General features: G+C 51.4%; 1 protein-coding gene across 1 annotated transcript; it reads right to left on the bottom strand.

The window, feature by feature from the left end:
- Positions 1 to 788: 788 nt before the first annotated feature.
- On the bottom strand, positions 789 to 22,114 carry LOC137361232 (uncharacterized). Its single transcript, XM_068026139.1, has 2 exons — positions 21,871 to 22,114; positions 789 to 5,462 (listed from the first exon to the last, which is right to left on the bottom strand). Exons 1-2 carry the CDS (start codon positions 21,957 to 21,959, stop codon positions 1,166 to 1,168), a joined length of 4,386 nt encoding a protein of 1,461 aa, XP_067882240.1. The 5' UTR covers positions 21,960 to 22,114; the 3' UTR covers positions 789 to 1,165.
- Between the last annotated feature and the right edge of the window lie 1,681 nt (positions 22,115 to 23,795).

Below are 23,795 nucleotides of genomic sequence, written 5' to 3'. Positions count from 1 at the left end.
ATGCCCTTCCTCCCCCCATCACTCTGTCACCCTGCCCCTCTACCCCACCACCATCATGGGAATATGTTTTAACTCTATAACTGAACCATCGCCACTTTGAAGGCCTCCTATTGTTCAATTATTGTTTTGACTACCAATTTTTAATTCCAATCCACCTTTGTTTCCTTCCTGGGATGTGGGCATTACTTTCTAGGCCGTTTACCCTGATTCCCATAGACTTCAATTTTACTGGGACTGCCACACTCAGTCAAATTCTACCTTGATAGCATTCCCATCTCGCCTCTGGAGTTTGGCTCTTTTTGTCCATGTTTGGACCAAGGCTGTAATGAGGTCAGGGCCTGAGTGGCCCTGACGGAACCCAAACTGAGCGTCACTGAGCAGGTTATTGCTAAGCAAGTGCTCCTTGATGGTACTGTCGATGACACCTTTCATCACTTTGCTGATGATTGACAGTAGACTGATGGGACAGAAATTGGCCGGGTTGGATTTGTCCTGCTTTTTGTGGACAGGACATAAATTTTCCACATTGCCGGGTTGATGCCAGTGTTATAGCTGTACTGGAACAGCTTGCCTGGGGGCACAGCTAGTTCTAGAGCACATGGCTTCAGTATTACAGCCAGGATGTTGTCAGGACACTGACAAGCTGACCCAGACCCTTTTCAACTCATTGAAGTTAACCCTCCTCTAGTTAATTCTTTTTACCCTTGATCGTTCCTTATCCTTTTCCATAACTATTCTAATCTTGGTGATAATATGATCACTATTGCCTAAATGCTCTCCCACTGAAATTCTTTTCTCAAGGTTTTTTTATTGAACAAATTTCTCCTGAATACACATTACAAACTCTATATACAATTCAGCAAAAGATCAGCAATTTCAACTGGGCCACATCTCGACCCTTTACCCACAGATCAATCCTTGACCCACTACGCGACCCTCAACCGACCCTCAACTCCACTCACCTCCCGCCTTGTGCACGCAGTGCACTGATGGAGATGGAGGAGGGGCCCTGAATCCACATTCAACGACTTAACTCACAATCATATGTTCGCAATGATTATTCCGATCAATTCAAATACACAGCAAGAGGCCACTCAACACAGAGGTGCCCTGCACCATGGCAGTGAGAGAGAGATAAAACCAATTGGAGCCTCCAGTCCAGTCCTTAGAAAGCAAGCCCAACAATGCTGAAAAGCATCACTGTAGTGATATGGAGCAGTGAGAGGTCTCTTACAGGAATTGTACTGGATGCAATTAATCTATTCAGTGACTTTGCTGTATTGGAACCAATCGATGATCCATTCAGTGATGCTGTTGTATTCGAAGTAATCGATGATCCATTCAGTTGGGTCTTTCTATTGGAGAAAACTGATGGGCCAGTCAGTGGAACCCTTGTATTGGGCTCTGTCAGTGAGCCATTCAATGGTGTTATTGTACTGTAGTCAATTGATAAGCCAATGAATGGGGTTGTTGTACTGGAAACATTTGATGAGCCAATCAATTGGGCTTTTGTATTGAAGTCAATTGATGAGCCAATCAGTGGAACTGTTGTGTTAGAGTCAATCAATGTTCCAATCAGTGCAGCTTTTGTACTGGAAACAACTGATGAACCAACCAGTTGGGCGGTTACATTGGAATCAATTGATGGGCCAATCAGTGAGGGTGTTGTATTCGAGTCAACCGATGAACCAATCAACGGCACTTTTGTATTGGAACTGATTGATGAGCCAATCAGTGGGGCTGTTGTATTGGAGTCAGTCGACGAGCCAATCAGAGGAGCATTTGTACCGGATTCAATCGATAAGCCAATCAATTGGGCTGTTGCATTGGAATCAATTGATGAGGCAATCAGTGGGGCTGTTGTATTTAAGTCAACCGATGAACCAATCAGTGGAGCTTTTGTATTGGAGTCGGTTGCTGAGCCAATCAGTAGGGCTGTTGAATTGGAATCGGTTGATGAGCCAATTAGTGAGGCTTTTGTACTGGAATCAATCGATGAGCCAATCAGTGAGGCTTTTGTACTGGAATCAATTGATGAGCCAATCAGTGAAATTGTTGTATTGGAGTCAACCGATGAGCCAATCATTTGAGCTGTTGTATTGGATTCGATTGATGAACCAATTAGTGTGGCCATTGTTTTAGAGTCAGTCGATGAGCCAATCAGTGAAGCTGTTGTATTAGAGTCAATCAATGAGCCAATCAATGGATCTTTTGTGTTGAAGTCAATCGATGAACCAATCAATGGGGCCTTTGTTTTGGAGACAGTCAATGAGCCAATCATTTGAGCTGTTGTATTCGAGTCAACTGATGAACCAATCACTGTGGCCATTGTTTCAGAGTCAGTCGATGAGCCAATATTTGTGGGTTTTGCAATGGAATCAATTGATGAGCCAATCAGTGGGGCTGTTGTAGTCGAGTAAACTGATGAACCAATCAGTGGGCCCTTGGTACTGGATTCACTCGATGAGCCAATCAGTGGGTTCTTTGTATTGGAGTCCATAGATGAGCCAATCAGTGGGGCTGTTGCATTGGAAACAATTGATGAACCAATCAGTGTGGCCATTGTTTTAGAGTCAGTCGATGAGTCAATCAGTGAGGCTGTTGTATTAGAGTCAATGGATTGACCAATCAGTGGAGCTTTTGTGCTGGAGTCAATGGATGGACCAATCAGTGGAGCTTTTGTGCTGGAGTCAATGGATGGACCAATCAGTGGAGCTTTTGTGCTGGAGTCAATGGATGGACCAATCAGTGGAGCTTTTGTGCTGTAGTCAATGGATGGACCAATCAGTGGAGCTTTTGTGCTGGAATCAATGGATGAACCAATCGGTGGGGCTGTTATACTGGTGTTACTCAATGAACCAATCAATGTGGTCTTTGCATTAGAGTTATTCAATGAGTCAATCAGTAGGAATTCTGTATCGGAGTCACTTGATGAACCAATCATTGTGACTGTTGCAGTGGAATTATTTGATCTAGTCACTGGGGTTGTTGTATTGGAGTTAATTGTTGATCCAATTAGTGGGGCCTTTGTACTGGAGTCAACTGATGAAGGAATCAGTGGGGCTTTTATATTGGAATCAATCAATGAGCCAATCAGAACAGCTTTTGTACTGGAGCCAATCAATGATCCAATCAGTGGGGCCGTTGTACTGGAGTCAATGGATGAGCCAATCAGTGGGGCCGTTGTACTGGAGTCAATGGATGGGCCAATCAGTGCGGCCGTTGTACTGGAGTCAATGGATGGGCCAATCTGTGGGGCCTTTGTTCTGGAGTCAATTAATGAGCCAATTAGTGGGGCCGTTGTACTGGAGTCAATGGATGAGCCAATCAGTGGGGCCGTTGTACTGGAGTCAATGGATGAGCCAATCAGTGGGGCCGTTGTACTGGAGTCAATGGATGAGCCAGTCAGTGGGGGCGTTGTACTGAAGTCAATCAATGATCCAATCAGTGGGGCCGTTGTACTGGAGTCAATCAATGATCCAATCAATGGGGCCGTTGTACTGGAGTCAATGGATGAGCCAATCAGTGGGGGCGTTGTACTGGAGTCAATGGATGGGCCAGTCAGTGGGGACGTTGTACTGGAGTCAATCAATGAGCCAATCTGTGGGGCCTTTGTTCTGGAGTCAATGGATGGGCCAGTCAGTGGGGGCGTTGTTCTGGAGTCAATGGATGGGCCAGTCAGTGGGGGCGTTGTACTGGAGTCAATCAATGATCCAATCAGTGGGGCCGTTGTACTGGAGTCAATAGATGAGCCAGTCAGTGGGGCCTTTGTTCTGGAGTCAATGGATGGGCCAATCAGTGCGGCCGTTGTACTGGAGTCAATCAATGATCCAATTAGTGGGGCCGTTGTACTGGAGTCAATGGATGAGCCAGTCAGTGGGGCTGTTGTACTGGAGTCAATGGATGAGCCAATCAGTGGGGCCTTTGTAGTGGAGTCAATCAATGATCCAATCAGTGGGGCCGTTGTACTGGAGTCAATGGATGAACCAATCAGTGGGGTCTTTGTACTGGAATCGACCGATGTGCCAATCAGTGGAGTCTTTTTACTGGAGTGAATGGATGAGCCAATCAGTGGGACTGTTGAATTGATGTTAATGGATGAGCCAATCAATGTGGTCTTTGCATTGGAGTTGTACGATGAGCTAGTCAGTGAGGCTGTTATGTTGGAGTCTGTTGATGAACCAATCAGTGGGGCCTTTATATTGGAATGAGTCAATGAATCAATTGATGGGCCTTTTGTACTGGAATGAATTGATGTGGCAATCAGTGGGGTTGTTGTATTGAAGTTAAACAATGAGCCAATCAGTGAGGTTTTTGTATTGGAGTCTGTTGATGAGCCAATCAGTGAGGCCTTTGTATTAGCATCAATCGATGAACCAATCAGTGGGGCCTTTGGATTGGAGTCAAACAATGAGCCAATCAGTGGGGATTTTGTATTAGCGTCGTTCAATGAGCCAATCAGTGGGGCTGTTGTATTGAAGTGAGTCAATGAACCAATTGATGGGCCTTTTGTACTGGAATTAATTGATGAGCCAATCAGTGAGGTTTTTGTATTGGAGTCTGTTGATGAGCCAATCAGTGGAGTTGTTGTATTGAAATCAATTGATGAGCCAATCACTGTGGCTATTGTATCGTTGTTAATCAATGAACAAATCAATGTTGTCTTTGCATTGGAGTCACTTGCTGAGCCAATCAGTGGGGATTTTGTATCGGAGTCACTTGATGAACCAATCAGTGCGGCTGTTGCAGTAGAGTTATTTGATGAGCCAGTCACTGGGATTGTTGCATTGCAGTTAATCGATGATCCAATCAGTGGGGCCTTTGTGCTGGAGTCAATCGATGGTGATGTCAATGTACTGAAGCTATTCAATGGTGCTGTTCGTCTGTGGCCAATTATTGATTTCATTGTATTGGAACCAATCAACTGTGTTTTTCCAGTTGGTTCAGTTGATGACATCATTGTGGTGGAGCCAATCTGAGGTGTTCCAGTGATGCCAATAGATGAAATAATTCTTCTGGACCCAATCAATGTTGCTGTTCCTATGAGGCCTGTTGATGATGTCATTGTTTTGTAGCCAATCAACTGTGTTATTTTTGTTGGGTCAATTAATGTCATCATACTGGAGCCCATCAATGTTGCTCTGCTGGTGCTGTCAGTTGGCCATGTCATTTTATTGGAGCCAATCACTGATGCCATTCTTGTAAGACCGGTTGATGATGTCTTTGCATTGGAGCCAACCCGTGATGCTGTTCTGGTGGAACCAATCACAGATGTTGTTCTATTGGAGCCAATCAACGATGACACTTTGCTGGAACCAATCACAGATGCTGTTCTATTGGAGCCAATCAACGATGACACTTTGCTGGAACCAATCAGAGGTGTTCCAGTTGAACTGGGTATTGTTGGACATGATGTAGCAAGAGACAGAATGGCAGCAAAAAATGGCAAGAGTTCCATGGATCTGTGGGTTCAAAGAGTCCGTCACTTTTACAAGGAGCAAAATGGAAGTGACATTGTGGGGTAAAAGAGGGGAATGGTGAGAGATAAAGGTGCAGCAGGTAATAGGGGTGGGTCAAAGGACAGAAAGGTTACAGGAGATGGTGTAAGGCAGAAAGGAGAGAGAAAGTAAAGAGGAACTGGATGTGGGGAGAGGAGAGAGAAGGGGATGGAGGAGGAAATGAGATTGGACAGGGAGAGAGGGATGAAGTAGATAGGAGGAATAAAACAGTGAGGGAGACCGCAGGGAAGGGGAAACAGGAGTTTTTAAAAATTGTTTCCTGGGATGTGGGTGTCGCTGGCAAGTCCAGCGTTTGTTGCCCATGACGACTGAGTGACTCACTAGGCCATTTCAGAGGGCATGTAGGAGTTAACCACATTGCTGTGGGTCTGGAGTCACATGGAGACCAGACCAGGTAGAGGACATTAGTGAACCAGACGGGTTTTTACAATAAATGACAATGGTTTCATGGTCTTGGTTACTGAGACTAGCTTTTTAAAGAATTAATTGAATTTAAATCCCCCACCGCGAACCTTCTAAATTCCAGGGAATACCGCCCTTAGTTTATGTGATCTCTCCTGGTAATTTAACCCTTGGCGTCCTGGTATCATTCCGGTAAATCTACACTGCACTCCCTCCAAGGCCAATACCTCCTTCCGAAGGTGTGGGGACCAGAAGTGTTCCCAGTAACTCTGGGTGTGGTCTAACCAGACCAGAACTGTTCCCAGTAACTCTGGGTGTGGTCTAACCAGACCAGAAGTGTTCCCAGTAACTCTGGGTGTGGTCTAACCAGACCAGAACTGTTCCCAGTAACTCTGGGTGTGGTCTAACCAGACCAGAAGTGTTCCCAGTAACTCTGGGTGTGGTCCAACCAGAGCTTTTTACAGCTGAAGCCGGACTTCCAATCCGCCCTTGTGTTCTACTCCTCGAGAAAAAAGGCCTGTATCCCTCCAAAATGACCTAGCAAGCCACTCAGTTGTATCAAACTGCTAATGAAAATGTCTAATCAGAATAAAACTGAACGGACCAGCTGGCACTGACTTCAGCCCTGAAGAAGGCAAAGGCACACCCAGCACAGTTCACCCCGCAAAGGCACACCCAGCACAGTCGACCCCGCAAAGGCACACCCAGCACAGTCGACCCCGCAAAGGCACACCCAGCACAGTCGACCCCGCAAAGGCACACCCAGCACAGTCGACCCCGCAAAGGCACACCCAGCACAGTCGACCCCGCAAAGTCCAAGTCACCAACACTTGGCGACTTACACCAAAACCTGGAGAGTTGTCCCACAGACAACAAGCTGACGCAGTCATATTCACTGAATCGTACCTTATAGCCAACGTCCCAAACACCACCATCACTGTCCCCGGGTATGTCCTATCCCACCAGGACGACAGACCCACCAGAGGTGGTAGCACAGTGGTATACACATAGGACAGAGATTCCCTGGGAGTCCTCAACATTGACTCCGTGAAGTCTCATGGTATCAGGTCAAACATGGGCAAGGACACCTCCTGCTGATTATTACCTACCACCCCCCTCAGCTGATGAGTCAGTACTCCTCCATGTTGAACACCACTTGGAAGAAGCATTGAGGGTGGCAAGGGCACAGAATGTACTCTGGATGGGGGACTTCAGTGTCCATCACCAAGAGTGGCTCGGTAGCACCACTACTGACTGAGCTGGCTGAGTCCTAAAGGACATGGCTGCTAGACTGGGTCTGCGGCAGGTGGTGAGGGAACCAACAAGAGGGGAAAACATACTTGACCTCATCCTCACCAATCTGCTTGCCTCAGTTGCATCTTTTCCATGACAGTCGTAGAGTCATAGAGTTATACAGCTCAGAAACAGGCCCTTCAGCACCACGCGCCTGTGCCAACCATCAAGCACCCGCCCTAACTAATCCCATTTCCCCACACTTCGCCCGTAGACTTGTATGTTATGGCGTTTCAAGTGTTCATCTAAATACTTCTTAAATGTTGTGAGGGTTCCTGCCTCTACCACCCCTTCAGACAGTGTTTTCCAGATTCCAAACACCCTCTGGGTGAAAAAAACTTTCCTCAAATCCCCTCTAAACCTCCTGCCCCTTACCTTAAATCTATGCCCCCTGGTTACTGATCCCGCCGCTAAGGGAAAAAGTTTCTTCTGATCTAACCTATCAATGCCCCTCATAATTTTGTATACCTCAATCATGTCCCCCCTCAACCTTCTCTGCTCTAAGGAAAACAACCCTAGCCTTTTCAGTCTCTCTTCATAGCTGAAATGCTCCAGCCCAGGCAACATTCTGGTGAATCTCCTCTGCACCCTCTCCAGTGCAATCACATCCTTCCTATAGTGTGGTGCCCAGAACTGTACACAGTACTCCAGCTGTGGCCTAACTAGCATTTTATACAGCTCCATCATAACCTCCCTGCTCTTATATTCTATGCCTCGGCTAATAAATGCAAGTATATCATATGCCTTCCTAACCACCTCATCTACCTGTGCTGCTGCCTTCAGTGATCTATGGACAAGTACACCAAGGTCCCTCTGTACTTCCTCGGGTCCTACCATCCGTTATATATTCTCTTGCCTTGTTAGTCCTCCCAAAATGCATCACCTCACACTTCTCAGGATTAAATTCAATTTCCCACTGCTCCGCCCATCTTACCAACCCATCTATATCGTCCTGTGATTACAGGCTTTCCTCCTCACTACTTACGACACCACCAATTTTTGTGTCATCTGCGAACTTACTGATCATACCTCCTATATTCATGTCTAAATCATTAATGTACACTACAAACAGTAAGGGTCCCAGCACCAATCCCTGCGGTACCCCACTGGTCACAGGCCTCCATTCATAAAAACATCCCTCTACCATCACCCTCTGCCTCCTGCCACTAAGCCAATTTTGAATCCAATTTATCAAATTGCCCTGGATCCCACGGGCTATTACTTTCTTAACCAATCTCCCATGTGGGACCTTATCAAAAGCCTTACTGAAGTCCATGTAAACTACATCAACTGCTTTACCCTCATCTACACACCTAGTCACCTCCTTGAAAAATGTAATCAAGTTAGTTAGACACGATCTCCCCCTGACAAAGCCATGCTGACTATCCCTGATTAATCCCCGCCTCTCCAAGTGGAGATTAATCCTGTCCCTCAGAATTTTTTCCAATATTTTCCCAACCACTGATATTAGACTCACCGGCCTGTAATTACCTGCTTTATCCCTGCTTCCCTTCTTGAATAATGACACCACATTCGCTGTCCTCCAGTCCTCTGGTATCTCTCCTGTTACCAGAGAGGATTTGAAAATTTGTGTCAGAGCCCCTGCTATCTCCTCCTTTGCCTCACAGAACAGCCTGGGATACATCTCATCTGGGCCTGGGGATTTATCCACTTTTAGGCCTGCTAAAACAGCTAATATTTCTTCCCTTTCAATGTTAATATGTTCAAGTATATCACAATCCCCTCCCTGATCTCGACACCTACATCGTCCTTCTCCATAGTGAACACAGATGAAAAGTAATCATTTAAAACCACACCTATGTCCTCTGGCTCCACACAGAGATTGCCACTTTGGTCCCTAATGGGCCCCACTCTTTCCCTGGATATCCTCTTTCCCTTAACATACTTATAAAACGCCTTGGAATTTTCCTTTATCTTGTCTGCCAGGGATTTTTCAAGCCCCCTCTTCGCTCTCCTAATTACTTTTTTAAGTACTCCCCTACACTTTCTATACCTCCTCTAGGGCCTCCGCTGTTTTTTAGGCATGACTACCACACAGTCCTTGTGGAGATGAAGTCCTGCCTTCACATTGAGGATACCCTCCATCGTGTTGTGTGGCACTTCTTTCTTTTGGGCCTCCTTATCTCGAGAGACAATGGATACGCGCCTGGAGGTGGTCAGTGGCACTATCACCGTGCTAAATGGGATAGCTTTCGAACAGATCTAGCAGCTCAAAACTGGGCATCCATGAGGTGCAGTGGGCCATCAGCAGCAGCAGAATTGTACTCAACCACAATCTATAACCTCGTGGCCCGGCATATCCCCCACTCTACCATTACCATCAAGCCAGGAGTCCAACCCCGGTTCAATGAAGAGTGCAGGAGGGCATGCCAGGAGCAGCACCAGACATACCTCAAAATGAGGTGTCAACCTGGTGAAGCTACAACCCAGGACTACTTGCATGTTAAACAGCAGAAGCAGCAAATGATAGAGCTAAGTGATCCCATAACCAACTGATCAGATCAAAGCTCTGCAGTCCTGTCACATCCTGTCATGAATGGTGGTGGACAATTAAACAACTAACTGGAGGTGGAGGCTCCACAAATATCCAAATCCTCAATGATGGGGGAGCCCAGCACCTTCAACATCCACTCCCCCCACCACCGACGCATAGTGACAGCAGTGTGTACCATCAACAAGATGCACTGTAGCAACTCGCCAAGGCTCAACAGAACCTTCCAAACCCACGACCTCTACCATCTAGAAGGACGAGGACAGCAGACACATGCGAACACCACCTCCTGAAGTTCCCCTCCAAGTCACACACCTTTCTGACTTGGAATTATATTGGCTGCTCCTTCACTGTCGCTGGGTCAAAATCCTGGAACTCCCTCCTTAACAGCTCTGTGGGTGTACCATCACACTCCTGACTTGTGCCTTGTAGATGGTGGACATGCTTTGGGGAGTCAGGAGGTGAGTTACTCGCCGCAGGATTCCCAGCCTCTGACCTGCTTTTGTGGCCATGGTATTTATATGGCTACTCCAGTTCAGTTTCTGGTCAATGGTAACCCCAAGGATGTTGATAGTGGGGGATTCAGTGATGGTAATGCCATTGAATGTCAAAGGGAGATGGTGAGATTCTCTCTTGTTGGAGATTGTCATTGCCTGGCACTTGTGTGGTGTGAATGTTACTTGCCACTTATCAGCCCAAGCCTGGATATTGTCCAGGTCTTGCTGCATTTCTACACGGACTGCTTCAGTATCTGAGGAGTCGCGAATGGTGCTGAACATTGTGCAATCATCAGTGAACATCCCCACTTCTGACCTTATGATTGAAGGAAGGTCTTTGATGAAACAGCTGAAGATGGTTGAGCCTAGGACACTACCCTGAGGAACTCCTGCAGTGATGTCCTGGAGCTCAGATGATTGACCTCCAACAACCACAACCATCTTCCTTTGTGCTAGGTATGACTCCAACCAGCAGAGAGTTTTCCTCCTGATTCCCATTGACCTCAGTTTTGCTAGGGCTCCTTGATGCCATATTCGGTTGAATGCTGCCTTGATGTCAAGGGCTGTCACTCTCACCTCACCTCTGGAATTCAGCTCATTTGTCCATGTTTGAACCAAGGCTGTAATGAGGTCTAGAGCCGAGTGGCCCTGGCTGAACCCAAACTGAACATCAGTGAGCTGAGTAAATGCCACTTGATAGCACTGTCGATGACACCTTCCATCACTTTACTGATGATTGAGAGTAGACTGATGGGGCGGTAACTGGCCGGGTTGGACATGTCCTGCTTTTTGTTTACTGGACATACCTGGGCAATTTTCCATATTGCAGGGTAGATGCCAGTGTTGTCGCTGTACTGGAACGGCTTGTCTAGGGGCGCGGCAAGTTCTAGAGCACAGGTCTTCAGTACTATTGCCAGAATATTGTCAGGGCCCATAGCCTTTACTGTATCCAGTGCCTTCAGTTGTTTCCTGATATCACGTGGAGTGAATCGGATTGGCTGAAGACTGGTATGTGTTCATTGAAAACTGTCGGCGAGACATTGGTCATCTCAATTTCTCTGCCGCCTTCACTCACTCTAACCTGTCCCCCTCTGAACTTAAGGCACTCCGTTCTCTCAGGTCTACCCCCGACATGGTCATCAAACCTGCAGACAAGGGTGGTGCTGTTGTCGTATGGCGTACCGACCTCTACCTTGCAGAAGCTCAATGCCAACTCACGGACACTTCTTCCTACCTCCCTCTGGACCATGACCCCACCACCGAACATCAAGCAACCGTCCAAAGGACTGTCACTGACCTCATCTCCTCTGGAGATCTTCCCTCTACAGCTTCCAACCTCATAGTCCCGCAACCCCGGACAGCCCGCTTCTACCTCCTTCCCAAAATCCACAAACGGGACTGTCCCGGCAGACCCATTGTGTCAGCCTGCTCCTGCCCCACTGAACTTATTTCTTCCTATTTAGACTCTATCTTTTCTCCGCTGGTCCAGTCTCTTCCCACCTACATCCGTGAATCTTCTGACGCCCTACGTCATTTTGACAATTTCCAGTTTCCTGGTCCCGACCGCCTCTTCTTCACTATGGACGTCCAATCGCTCCACACCTCCATCCCCCACCAGGATGGTTTGAGGGCTCTCCACTTCTTCCTGGAACAGAGGCCCAACCAGTCCCCATCCACCACTACCCTCGTCCGCCTGGCTGAACTTGTTCTCGCATTGAACAACTTCTCCTTCAACTCCACGCACTTCCTTCAAGTAAAAGGTGTCGCTATGGGTTCCCGCATGGGTACCAGTTATGCCTGTCTTTTTGTGGGATATGTCGAGCATTCTTTGTTCCAGTCCTACTCAGGCCCCCTCCCCCAACTCTTTTTCCAGTACATTGATGACTGTATCGGTGCCGTTTCCTGCTCCCGCCCCGAACTGGAAAACTTCATCAACTTTGCTTCCAATTTCCACCGTTCTCTCACCTTTACATGGTCCATCTCTGACACTTCCCTTCCCTTCCTCGACTTCTCTGTCTCCATCTCTGGGGATAGGTTGTCTACTAATATCCATTATAAGCCCACCGACTCCCACAGCTACCTCAACTACACTTCTTCACACCCTACCTCCTGTAAGGACTCCATTCCATTCTCCCAGTTTGTCCGTCTCCGACGCATCTGCTCTGATGATGCTACCTTCCATGACGGTGCTTCTGATATGTCTTCCTTTTTCCTCAACTGAGGATTCCCCCCACTGTGGTTGACAGGGCCCTCAACCGTGTACGGCCCATTCCCCGCACCTCTACCCTCACCCCTTCCCCTCCCTTCCAGAACCGTGACAGGGTTCCCCTTGTCCTCACTTTCCACCCCATCAGCCTCCATATCCAAAGGATCATCCTCTGCCATTTCCGCCACCTCCAGCGTGATGCCACTACCAGTCGCATCTTCCCCTCCCTTCCCCTGTCAGCATTCCGAAGGGATCGTTCCCTCCGCGACACCCTGGTCCACTCCTCCATTACCCCCACCACCTCGTCCCCGTCCCATGGCACCTTCCCCTGCAATCGCAGGAGGTGTAATATCTGCCCATTTACCTCCGCTCTCCTCACTATCCCAGGCCCCAAACACTCCTTTCAGGTGAAGCAGCGATTTACTTGTCCTTCTTTCAATGTAGTATACTGTATTCGCTGCTCACAATGTGGTCTCCTCTACATTGGGGAGACCAAGCGCAGACTGGGTGACCGCTTTGCGGAACATCTCCGCTCAGTCCGCAAGCAGGACCCTGAGCTTCCGGTTGCTTGCCATTTCAACACACCCCCCTGCTCTCATGCTCACATCTCTGTCCTGGGATTGCTGCAGTGTTCCAGTGAACATCAACGCAAGCTCGAGGAACAGCATCTCATCTACCGATTAGGCACACTACAGCCTGCCAGACTGAACATTGAGTTCCATAATTTCAGAGCATGACAGCCCCCCCACTTTACTTTCATTTTTAGTTATTTTTTCTTTTTTTTCTTCTTTTTTTTTACATTCTTTTTTACATTTTTTACAATTTTTTTTTGCATTTATTTCATTTCATCTTAGTTTGTTCAGTTTGCTTACCCACTGATTTTTTTCAGGTTTGCACTTGCTGCTGTTCAATATTCAGTGCATTAACACCTAATCTGTACTAATGCTTTGTCTTTCAACACACCATTAACATATTGTTTGCCTTTGCTCCGTGACCTTTTGGTCAGCTATGTGGCCTTGTCCAATCTAGACCTCCTTTGTTATCTCTTGCCCCACCCCCACCTCACTTGCTTATAACCTGTGACTTTTCTAATATTTGTCAGTTCTGAAGAAGGGTCACTGACCCGAAACGTTAACTCTGCTTCTCTTTCCACAGATGCTGCCAGACCTGCTGAGTGGTTCCAGCATTTCTTGTTTTTATTTCAGATTTCCAGCATCCGCAGTATTTTGCTTTTATTTTAGGTACAGTACGGGGTTAGATACAGAGTAAAGCTCCCTCTACACTGTCCCCATCAAACACTCCCAGGACAGGTACCGTATGGGGTTAGACACAGAGTAAAGCTCCCTCTACACTGTCCCCATCAAACACTCCCAGACATGACACGAAAATTGGTGGTGTTGAAAATAGTGAGGAAGAAAGCCTTACAGGACGATATAGATGGGTTGGTAAGATGGGCAGAGCAGTGCAAATGGAATTTAATCCTGAGAAGTGTGAGGTGAAGCATTTTGGGAGGACGAACAAGGCAAGGGAATATACAATGGATGGTAGGACCCTAGGAAGTACAGAGGGTCAGAGGGATCTTGGTGTACTTGTCCACAGTTCACTGAAGGCAGCAGCACAGGTAGATCAGGTGGTTGGGAAGACATATGGGAGGGTTTCGGGGCCTGGGTCCAATGAGCAGTTCCGGCCGAGCAGGGGTCAGCTCGGCCCGGAGCGCTCCGCGCTCCCGAGCCCCCTCACCACCCACAGTCAGGGGCTTCACGGTGGTTTCGGCTACTCCTCTGTCCGCCGGACCGTCCCCAGAGTCGGCCGCCCGGACAGCCGAGGCGCTCTGCTCCACCGGCGGGGGAGCGCCCTGACTGGAGGCGACCATGTTCCAAATTCGGAATAGATCCTGGTAAAAGACAGGCAACTCCCTCAGAGAGGCGCGGCTAACGGACTCCACCGGGAGCTGCGTGTCGTCTTGAAGGCAGTGACACTGGCGGAAAAAATACGCCGCCAGCGCACACCATCTGGGAGGACGCTCGACGTACAGGTATCTCTGCAGGGTCCGAAGGCGGAGAGTCGCAGCCTGGGTGCAGACGCACACCAGCGACTGACCGCCCTCCTCGATCGGGAGACTCAGGACCGCGGCAGAGACCCAGTGTTTCCTCTTGCCCCAGAAGAAATCGACGAGTTTCTTCTGGATCTTGGTGGCAAATACAGGGGGCGGGGCCAAAGTGACCAACCGGTACCACAACATGGAGGCCACCAGTTGGTTTATGACCAACGCTCGGCCCCTATAGGAAAACACTCGGAGCAGTCCTGTCCAGCGCCCCAGCCGAGCGGTGACTTTCGCCTCCAACTCCTGCCAGTTTGCCGGCCAGGCTTCCTCAGCGGGGCTAAGGTGGACTCCCAGATAGAGGAGGTGCGTGGTGCTCCACGCAAAAGGTGTCATCTCCTCCGGCAGGGAGTCCACCCGCCACTGACCAACCAGGAGTCCGGAACATTTCTCCCAATTAATCCTCGCGCAGGACGCGGCAGAAAAGGTCTGCTGGCAGTCGCGCATCCTCCGCAAGTCAACGGGATCTGTGACCGCGAGGAGCACGTCGTCGGCGTAAGCCGAGAAGACGACCCGCATGGCCGGCTCGTGCAGAGCCAATCCCGTCAACCTCCTGCGATGCAGGCACAGGAAGGGCTCCACGCAGATGGTGTATAATTGGCCGGACATGGGGCATCCCTGACGCACTCCTCTCCCAAAGTGAAGGGGCGCCGTCAAGGACCTGTTAACTTTGACTAGACACTCTGCGGCGGCGTATAAAAGTCGGACCCGGGCCACAAAATGCGGCCCGAGTCCAAAAGCGTGCAGAGTCCCGAAAAGGTATTCGTGATCCACCCTGTCGAACGCCTTCTCCTGATCGAGGGAGAGAAAGGCGACCGACTGACTAGTCCTCTGGGAAAGATGGATCAGGTCCCAGACCAGGTGGATGTTGTCCTGGATGGACCGGCCCGGGACCGTGTAGGACTGGTCGGGGTGGATCATGTGGGCCAGCACAGAGCCCAGGCGGGTAGACATAGCCCGGGCAAAGATCTTATAATCCGTGCTGAGGAGGGAGACTGGACGCCAGTTTTTAAGCAGGCGGAGATCGCCCCTCTTCAGCAGCACGACAATGACCGCCCTGTACCACGAGAGGGGCATCTCCCCGGTCGTCAGGCTTTCCCCCAGGACCAGCGCGTAATCGTCCCCTAGGTCGTCCCAGAACGCCCTGAGGAACTCCACGGTCAGCCCGTCCAGCCCTGGGGATTTGCCCCTCGAGAGCTGGTGGAGGGCTCCAGTCAGCTCCGCCAACGTGAGCGGAGCCTACAGTCCTTCGGCGCCCTCCGGGCTGACCTGCGGCAGGTCCTCCCACAAAACTCTACGCGCGTCCTCACTGTACGGATCCGGAGACGCACTGTAATAAGTACGGACCAGGAGGCCCATTCCCTTCGGATCCGTGATGGAGGATCTGTCGTCGGCCAGCAGCTCGATGAGCTGCTTACGAACCCCCCGCCATTTTTCCAGCGAGTAGAAGAAGGGTGAGGCGCGGTCCAAATCTTCCAGTATCTGGATCCGCGACCTAATGTACGCGCCTCGGGACCCTATGAGCTGCAAGTCCCTCAGCGCGCCCTTCTTCACTTTATACGCCAGCCACAGGGCCGGGTCCGCGACGGCATGACTGAGGCGGGACTCCAAGTCGACCACCTCCCTCTCTAGGCGCCCGATCTCGGCTCCCTGCCTCTTGGTCGACCCCTTCGCGTACTCATGACAGTAGATGCGGATGTGAGTCTTGCCCACATCCCACCATAGCCTCAAGGAGGGGAAGCCCCCCTGCTTCCTTCTCCAGTCGGCCCAGAATCGATGGAACGAGTCCCGGAATCGCTCATCCTCCAGCAGCCGGTTGTTAAGGTGCCAGTACGCGGACCCCGCCCGCGTGCAGAGCGGAGTGAACTCCGCCCACACCAGGTGGTGGTCCGAGCATGGCACCAGCCGCATGGAGGCCGCTGAGACGCGGGAGACGTACACCTGCGAAATGTAGAGGCGGTCGATTCGCGACCCTCCTCCTCCAGACCTCCACGTGAAGGCTCTGGAGTTGGGGATGGAGATTCCGCCAGACGTCCACCAAGTCAAGGGAGCTGATCAGTCCCCTCAACTTCTCCACCGACGCTTGGCCGTGCTGGGGACCGGCGTGATCCCCACCTCGAGGGTGCAGTTAAAATCCCCCCCCGAGGATGATGCACTCGCCGCTATCGATGGAGCTCAAGTGAGCAGCCACTTCTTTAAAGAAAGGCACTTGCAACGCGCCGGGCCTGGGCGCGTACACGTTCACAAAGTGGAGCGGCACGCTACCCAGGCGAACAGCGAGGTGGAGCAAGCGGCCTGGCACTTGCTCCTTAACCCCCAAGATCTCCAGCTGAAAAGTCGGGGCCGACAAGATAGCCACCCCGCTAGAAATCGGGGTGAGGTGACTCATGTGGACCCCACCCTGCCATTCCAGGAGCCAGGTGGCTTCGTCTCCTGGAACAGTGTGGGTTTCCTGCAGAAAGCTCACCGCGTATCTCCCTTCCCTGAGGACTGAGAGATTGTGAAATCTGCGGTGAGACCCTCTGCTGCCGTTGATGTTGAGGCTGGCTATGGTTATCTTCATGTCAAAGGTACTTAAAACCCGTCACCAACACCTTACTGTGAGGAGGGAGTGGAAGTGCACCTGGCCTTCCACTCCCCCAACAACCCATTGAGGAACACATTAAAACGGCACCTCTCAACCAGTTTCACACCCGCGCCCATCCCCCATTTCTTGAGGGCGACAGGGATGGACCAGATGATCAGTGCCAGATTCGACCACCGGCCGAGGGCCAGCTGAACTTTATTGCGGCAACCCCTGCAAGCCACAAGGAAATCCTGGAGTTCCGCTGTGGGGATGAGAGGAGACTCGGTGGGAGGCATGAGGGAGTCCACCACCTCATTGGCGACCGATTTAAGGCCATCCTCCACAGAGTCCCCATCCTCCTCCAGGTTGTCACCACCAGCAACTGATACACCCACCACCCACTGTGGGTGGATGCTCTGGCTGCACCAGCTGGTCCCACCTCCGTCATGATCCCACCCCCAGAGGAGTCCTATCTGGGTTCATGTATTTGCCTGCAGCCTATGGAAGTCAGTGGTTCACGACTCCCCTCGTCCACCTCCGTCCTCAGGCCAGTGAGCAGCCCAGGGGAGGTGGTAGCTCCCGACTCCGGAAATCCAGCTGAAGCTGAGACCAAAGGCGGATTGAGGAGGGCATTTCCTGCTCCACCATCGCCCACAGACCCAGCAGACGGGGAATTATGTAAATTGGCCTCAGGGTCACGTACATCCTGGACGGCAGCATCAGGCTGATGGGAGGGTTGACCCTCACAGGTCTCGCCCCCACCCAGGACACTCGACCCATCGGGCAAAGGAGAGATTTCTCCCATGGGGTCCACAGGCTCCCCCAGCACAGGTGAGCCCTCTCCCTCTTCATTCAGAGTTGCCAAATTTACAAAGGCTTTCCCCACTCCATCCTGAACGACAGAGGGCTCCCTCTTACGGCTCAAGGCACTGATAGTGTTGGTGGTGGGGGAAGCCCAAGGACCCGCGCCAGGAGATGGACCCGCAACTCCTCTTATTCTGGGAGGGGCTCAGAGGCCTCCATCTCAATAGAGGCCTCTGCTTCTGCCCTTGCAACCCCCTGCCCAGATTCCTTGGGCCTATGCTCAGCCGTGGGGCAGGTGGGCTCCCCTGGATTGGGCCTAGGGCTAAGCTTAGCCTCAGGTTGTCCTATTATGTCTGGGGGTGCGCCTTTTGGTGGTTTGCTTTGTGTCATGCCTTCCTTCCACCCGGACGGGTCTCCCCATCCCCACCGGAGGCCATGAAAACCACGGCCTCCGGAACCGGCTGAGCGGCAGCTGTTGCTGGAGTTGGTGGAGTAGTGGGAGGTGTAGTGGCACCACCCTGGGCCACCGAAATGGAGTTGGCAGCCAGGAGGTTGGGGGTAGTTCATACAACGTGCCCCACCCTCTTGTAGGCATGGCACCGCACCCTGTCCGAGGTCCAGAAGACACAGTAGGCCGCCCCCTATAATTCCACATTGAAGTGGCACTCCAAGACCTCATCCCAGGCCAGCTGCATAAAGAGTTGGCAGCGGAAGGAGTACACATGCCGGAGGCTGTTCTCTCGAAGACCGAGCGGGAGTGGGATGATCCCCAACCTTATGTCCCGCAGATGGTGCAGATGGGGGAGGAGAAGCTCATTGGGAATTAAGGGCGGGACATTTGATAGCATGATCCACTGCGCAGTGGCCCCCAGAGGGTCCACTGGAAAGAAGGTCCCCCCACAGTGAGCCCCTTACTCAGGGCCAGGGACACCGCCCGCTCGGTCTTCAGGAAGAACACAGCCTTCCGGTACATCTTTGAGGCTGCAACAATGGTCGAGGGGCCGACAACCTCGGCCATTGCCTTTACGCAATACAGGCTGTAAGGGATGACTTGCTTTCCAGAGGTGGTGCACTTATAACGGTCTTTGCCCGCACTCTTGGTCTTCTGGTCCTCTGGGTGGGGGAGGCGTCTTCACCTGGGTCAGCTGAAGCTGACCAGGCACTATCTATCCCCTTCCATCTCTTTAGCCGGGCAGCTTCAGCTGATCCAGGCTGGGCAATTGGGATGAGGAGGGACCTTCCCTGTGTGCCTATTGCAACAGTGCAGATCCCACGAAATTGGCAGCCCCACCCCTTGTTGGTCCTCCCACAACAGTCCAAAGCAAAGCAAATTTCTGGTGTTCAGCACCCACCTCCAGACAAAGCCCTGTTTCAAAAAAAAAGTTCTCTGTCTTCACTGTCAAGGTGATTGTTGTTGAAGCTTTCTTCTGCTTGGTTGTAACTGCTCTCCCTCTGCTCAGTATAACTCCTCTCTCCATCTCTGCAACCTCCAACTGCCACCAGTACTGTCAGCTGAGGCTGATTGCTGCAATCAGCACTCAGCACCTACAATCAAGCAACAGCCAACCTGTTTTGTTTTGGAGCTTTACTCTTTCTAACCCCCATGCTGTACCAGTCTTGTGAGTGCTTGATGGGGACAGAGTAGAGCATTTTTACAATAATTTGGTAGTTCCATGGCCACCATTGCTGACTTAGTTTTCTCATTCCAAATGTATTTAATTAACTGATTTCAAATGCACGGTCTACAATGGTCAGTCTCCAATTATTCATCCAGTAACTCACAATGATGCCATTCTCCATTCACCCACTCAGGGCCATTCTCAACCCTTCCCTCCTGCTCTTCCTTTCGCTCTCACCCACTCCCTGGGTGGGATGGGGTTGTGGGGATGGGGGTAGAACAGGTGTGGGAAGGTGGTCATCCAGACTCTCTAACAGCACTGGGGCGGTGGGGGAGAGGGGGAGAAGCAGGAACCAGCCACTCATGGCCGTAAACCATGCACTCACCAAGGGGCCGGGCTCCAGACGCAGAGCAGATGGTCAGCGGTCAGCGGTGTGGAAAGGTTGCGGAGTCCAGCCGATCATCTGTGACCGGCTGTGGCTCCTCTTCCTGGGGCAGCCTCATTGTCTGACCTCAGACAGAACCATCACCCTCTGTTCCAATGCGTCTCCATAGAGACACTTCAAAACACTCTAATCATTAGAGAGAAGAGCAGCCCATCCTAACCTACAGGACCCCCATCAAACACTCCCAGGACAGATACAGCACGGGGGTTAGATACAGAGTAAAGCTCCCTCTACACTGTCCCCCATCAAGTACTCCCAGGACAGGTACAGTACGGGGATTAGATACAGAGTAAAGCTCCCTCTACACTGTCCCCCATCAAACACTCCCAGGACAGGTACAGTACGGGGGTTAGATACACAGTAAATCTCCCTCTACACTGTCCCCATCAAACACTCCCAGGACAGGTACAGTACGGGGGTTAGATACAGAGTAAATCTCCCTCGACACTGTCCCCATCAAACACTCCCAGGACAGGTACAGTATGGGGGTTAGATACACAGTAAATCTCCCTCTACACTGTCCCCATTAAACACTCCCAGGACAGGTACAGTACGGGGGTTAGATACAGAGTAAAGCTCCCTCTACACAAAAAAAAAACGGGGGTTAGATACAGAGTAAAGCTCCCTCTACACTGTCCCCCATCAAACACTCCCAGGACAGGTACAGTACGGGGTTAGATATGGAGTAAAGCTCCCTCTACACTGTCCCCATCAAACACTCCCAGGACAGGTACAGTACGGGGGTTAGATACAGAGTAAAGCTCCCTCTACACTGTCCCCCATCAAACACTCCCAGGACAGGTACAGTACGGGGGTTAGATACAGAGTAAAGCTCCCTCTACACTTTCCCCCATCAAACACTCCCAGGACAGGTACAGTACGGGGGTTAGATATAGAGTAAAGCTCCCTCTACACTTTCCCCCATCAAACACTCCCAGGACAGGTACAGTACGGGGTTAGATATGGAGTAAAGCTCCCTCTGTTATCCTTGGTCATGTAGTTTGTGTTACTCAGAGGATGTGCATCCGTGATTCTCTCTGACTTTCCATCAGGTCAGAGGATGTGGGCAGACGGTTAAGTTTGTGGTCAGCTGCCGGATGCTTCTGTGCTTTGCTAGCTTGACACACTTCAACAAAAAACTGGTTCCTTTCAGAGTGGCTGCACCTGGCAGCGTGCCCTGAGGCCACGGGGCAGAGGATTGTGGTCAAGAGTTGGCAGATGATTGACACCCAACTCTGGACCCATTGAACCCGCCTCGCTTCCCTCCTTCGAACTCGCCTTGCCTCCCTCCCTCGAAAGGAGCTGTTTTTCACCTCCCTCTGCTGTTTTCATGGACACTATTGGCCTTTGCCTCCCCTTTAACCGTTACTGAACCCACTGAGTTCCGAATGACCTTCACCATTTTATTTGCTAACTTTCTCAGTCGGCTTGTTTCCCAGCCGAACCGTCAGTTTTCTTTAAATCTCCTCCCTTCCCCTCTTCAGTTTCCTTATTCACCATCTTTGACCTACATTGACCTACGATCACGCCCTCTGCTCGCTGACCTACATCAGCAACGCCTCAATTTTAAAATGTTTTCAAATCCCTCCATGGCCCTTACTACCTGTCCCGATCTCCTCCAGCCTGTGCAACCCTCTGAGATCTCTGCGCTCCCCTAATTCAGACCTCTTGAGCAGCCCCTGATTTCCATCGTTCCACCATTGGCGACTGTGTTAATGTGTATCCCACAGGACTCAGTGGTGAGCTGCGTTATATTTCGCTTGGCCCAGCACCATGTCTTCAATGTGTCCTTGATGGGCCACCAATTTGTTTCATTCAGCTTCCCATATCTGGCAGGGTCTCCATTTACTGCTGGTGTCTCATTTTCAGATAAACAATTTTGTTAAAAGAGAAAGACGAATTTCACCTGAAACCACAAACCTCGGCGGGGCAGTGGGGGGGAAGACTCCTCCTCACCAATCGTGTGAGCGGCGATCGCTTGGGTCCAATCCTCATACGCAGCCTCGTCTGACAGCAAAGCCCCGAACTCTACGGCTAATCTCCCTCCCCAGTACTCGGTCCAGTGCTGAGGTCAACAATCTGTGTGGAACTGTGAACAGGCTCCCCAGGGTCACCTTCGGGTCCTCAACCAACAGCCCCCCCAACTCACCAGTACCCCCCCAGCAGGAAGACTCCATCTTACTTACCCCCCCCCACCCACTCCAGCAGGAAGACTCCTTCTCACTTCCCCCCCCCCCCAACCACAAGCAGGAAGAGTCCATCTCACTTACCCCCACACCCCCACTCCAGCAGGAAGACTCCTTCTCACTTCCCCCCCCCCCCCAACCACAAGCAGGAAGAGTCCATCTCACTTACCCCCACACCCCCACTCCAGCAGGAAGACTCCATCTCACTTCCCCCCCACTCCCAAGCTGGAAGAGTCCATCTCACCTCCCCCCCTCCAGCTGGAAGAGTCCATCTCACTCCCCACCCCCAAGCAGGAAGAGTCCATCTCACTCCCCCCCCCCCAAGCAGGAAGACTCCTTCTCACTAACCCCACCCCCCCCCACAGCTGGAAGAGTCCATCTCACTTCCCCCCCCCCACCTCAAGCTGGAAGAGTCCATCTCACTTCCCCCCCACCCCCCACAGCTGTAATATTCCCTCTCACTTCCACCCCACACCCCCCCCAAAACCTCGGCTGGAAGAGTCCATCTCACTTCTCCCCCCCACTCCCCCCAAAGCTGGAAGAGTCCATCTCACGCCCCCCCCCACCCCAAGCTGGAAGAGTCCATCTCACTACCCTCCCCCGCCCCAAGCAAGAAGAGTTAATCTCACTTCACCCCATCCTGGCAGGAAGCGTCCAGCTCACTCCCCCCCCCCCCCCCCACAGAAGGAAGAGTCCATCTAACTCCCCTCCCCACCCCCAAGCAGGAAAAGTCCATCTCACTCACCACACCCCCACCCCACCCCCAGCAGCAAGAGTCCATCTCACTTCCCCCCATCCCAGCAGGAAAAGTCAATCTCACTTCTCCCTACCCCAGCAGGAAAAAAACATTTCACTCCCCTCCAGCAGGAAGAGACGATCTCACTTCCCCCCACCCCAGCAGAAAGAGATCATCTCACCTCCCCCCACCCCAGCAGGAAGAGTCAATCTCACATCTCCCCACCCCAGCAGGAAAAGTCCATCTCATTCCACCCCCCACCCCAGCAGGAAGAGTCGATCTCACTTCCTCTCCACCCCAGCAGGAAGAGACGATCTCAGTTCCCCCCATCCCAGCAGGAAGAGACAATCTCACTTCCCCCCACCCCAGCAGGAAGAGTCCATCTTACTTCCCCCCACCAGCAGGAAGAGACAATCTCACTTCTCCCCACTCCAGCAGGAAGAGTCCATCTTACTTCCCCCCACCCCAGCAGGAACAATCCATCTCACTTCTCCCCACCCCAGCAGGAAGAGTCCATCTTACTTCTCCCCACCCCAGCAGGAAGAGTCCATCTCACTTCTCCCCACCCCAGCAGGAAGAGTCCATCTTACTTCTCCCCACCCCAGCAGGAAGAGTCCATCTCACTTCCCCCCCTCCAGCTGGAAGAGTCCATCTCACTCCCCACCCCCAAGCAGGAAGAGTCCATCTCACTCCCCCCCCTCCAGCAGGAAGACTCCTTCTCACTCCCCCCCCCCCCCCCCCCACCCCCAAGCAGGAAGACTCCTTCTCACTAACCCCACCCCCCCACAGCTGGAAGAGTCCATCTCACTTCCCCCCCCCCCACCTCAAGCTGGAAGAGTCCATCTCACTTCCCCCCCACCCCCCACAGCTGTAATATTCCCTCTCACTTCCACCCCACCCCCACCCCCC

This window comes from Heterodontus francisci, unplaced genomic scaffold, assembly GCF_036365525.1.
Source record: "Heterodontus francisci isolate sHetFra1 unplaced genomic scaffold, sHetFra1.hap1 HAP1_SCAFFOLD_903, whole genome shotgun sequence".
In the NCBI taxonomy this organism is placed as follows: domain Eukaryota; kingdom Metazoa; phylum Chordata; class Chondrichthyes; order Heterodontiformes; family Heterodontidae; genus Heterodontus; species Heterodontus francisci.
Note: the sequence above shows the minus strand (reverse complement) of the source record. Positions and strands in the feature narration are given on the sequence as shown.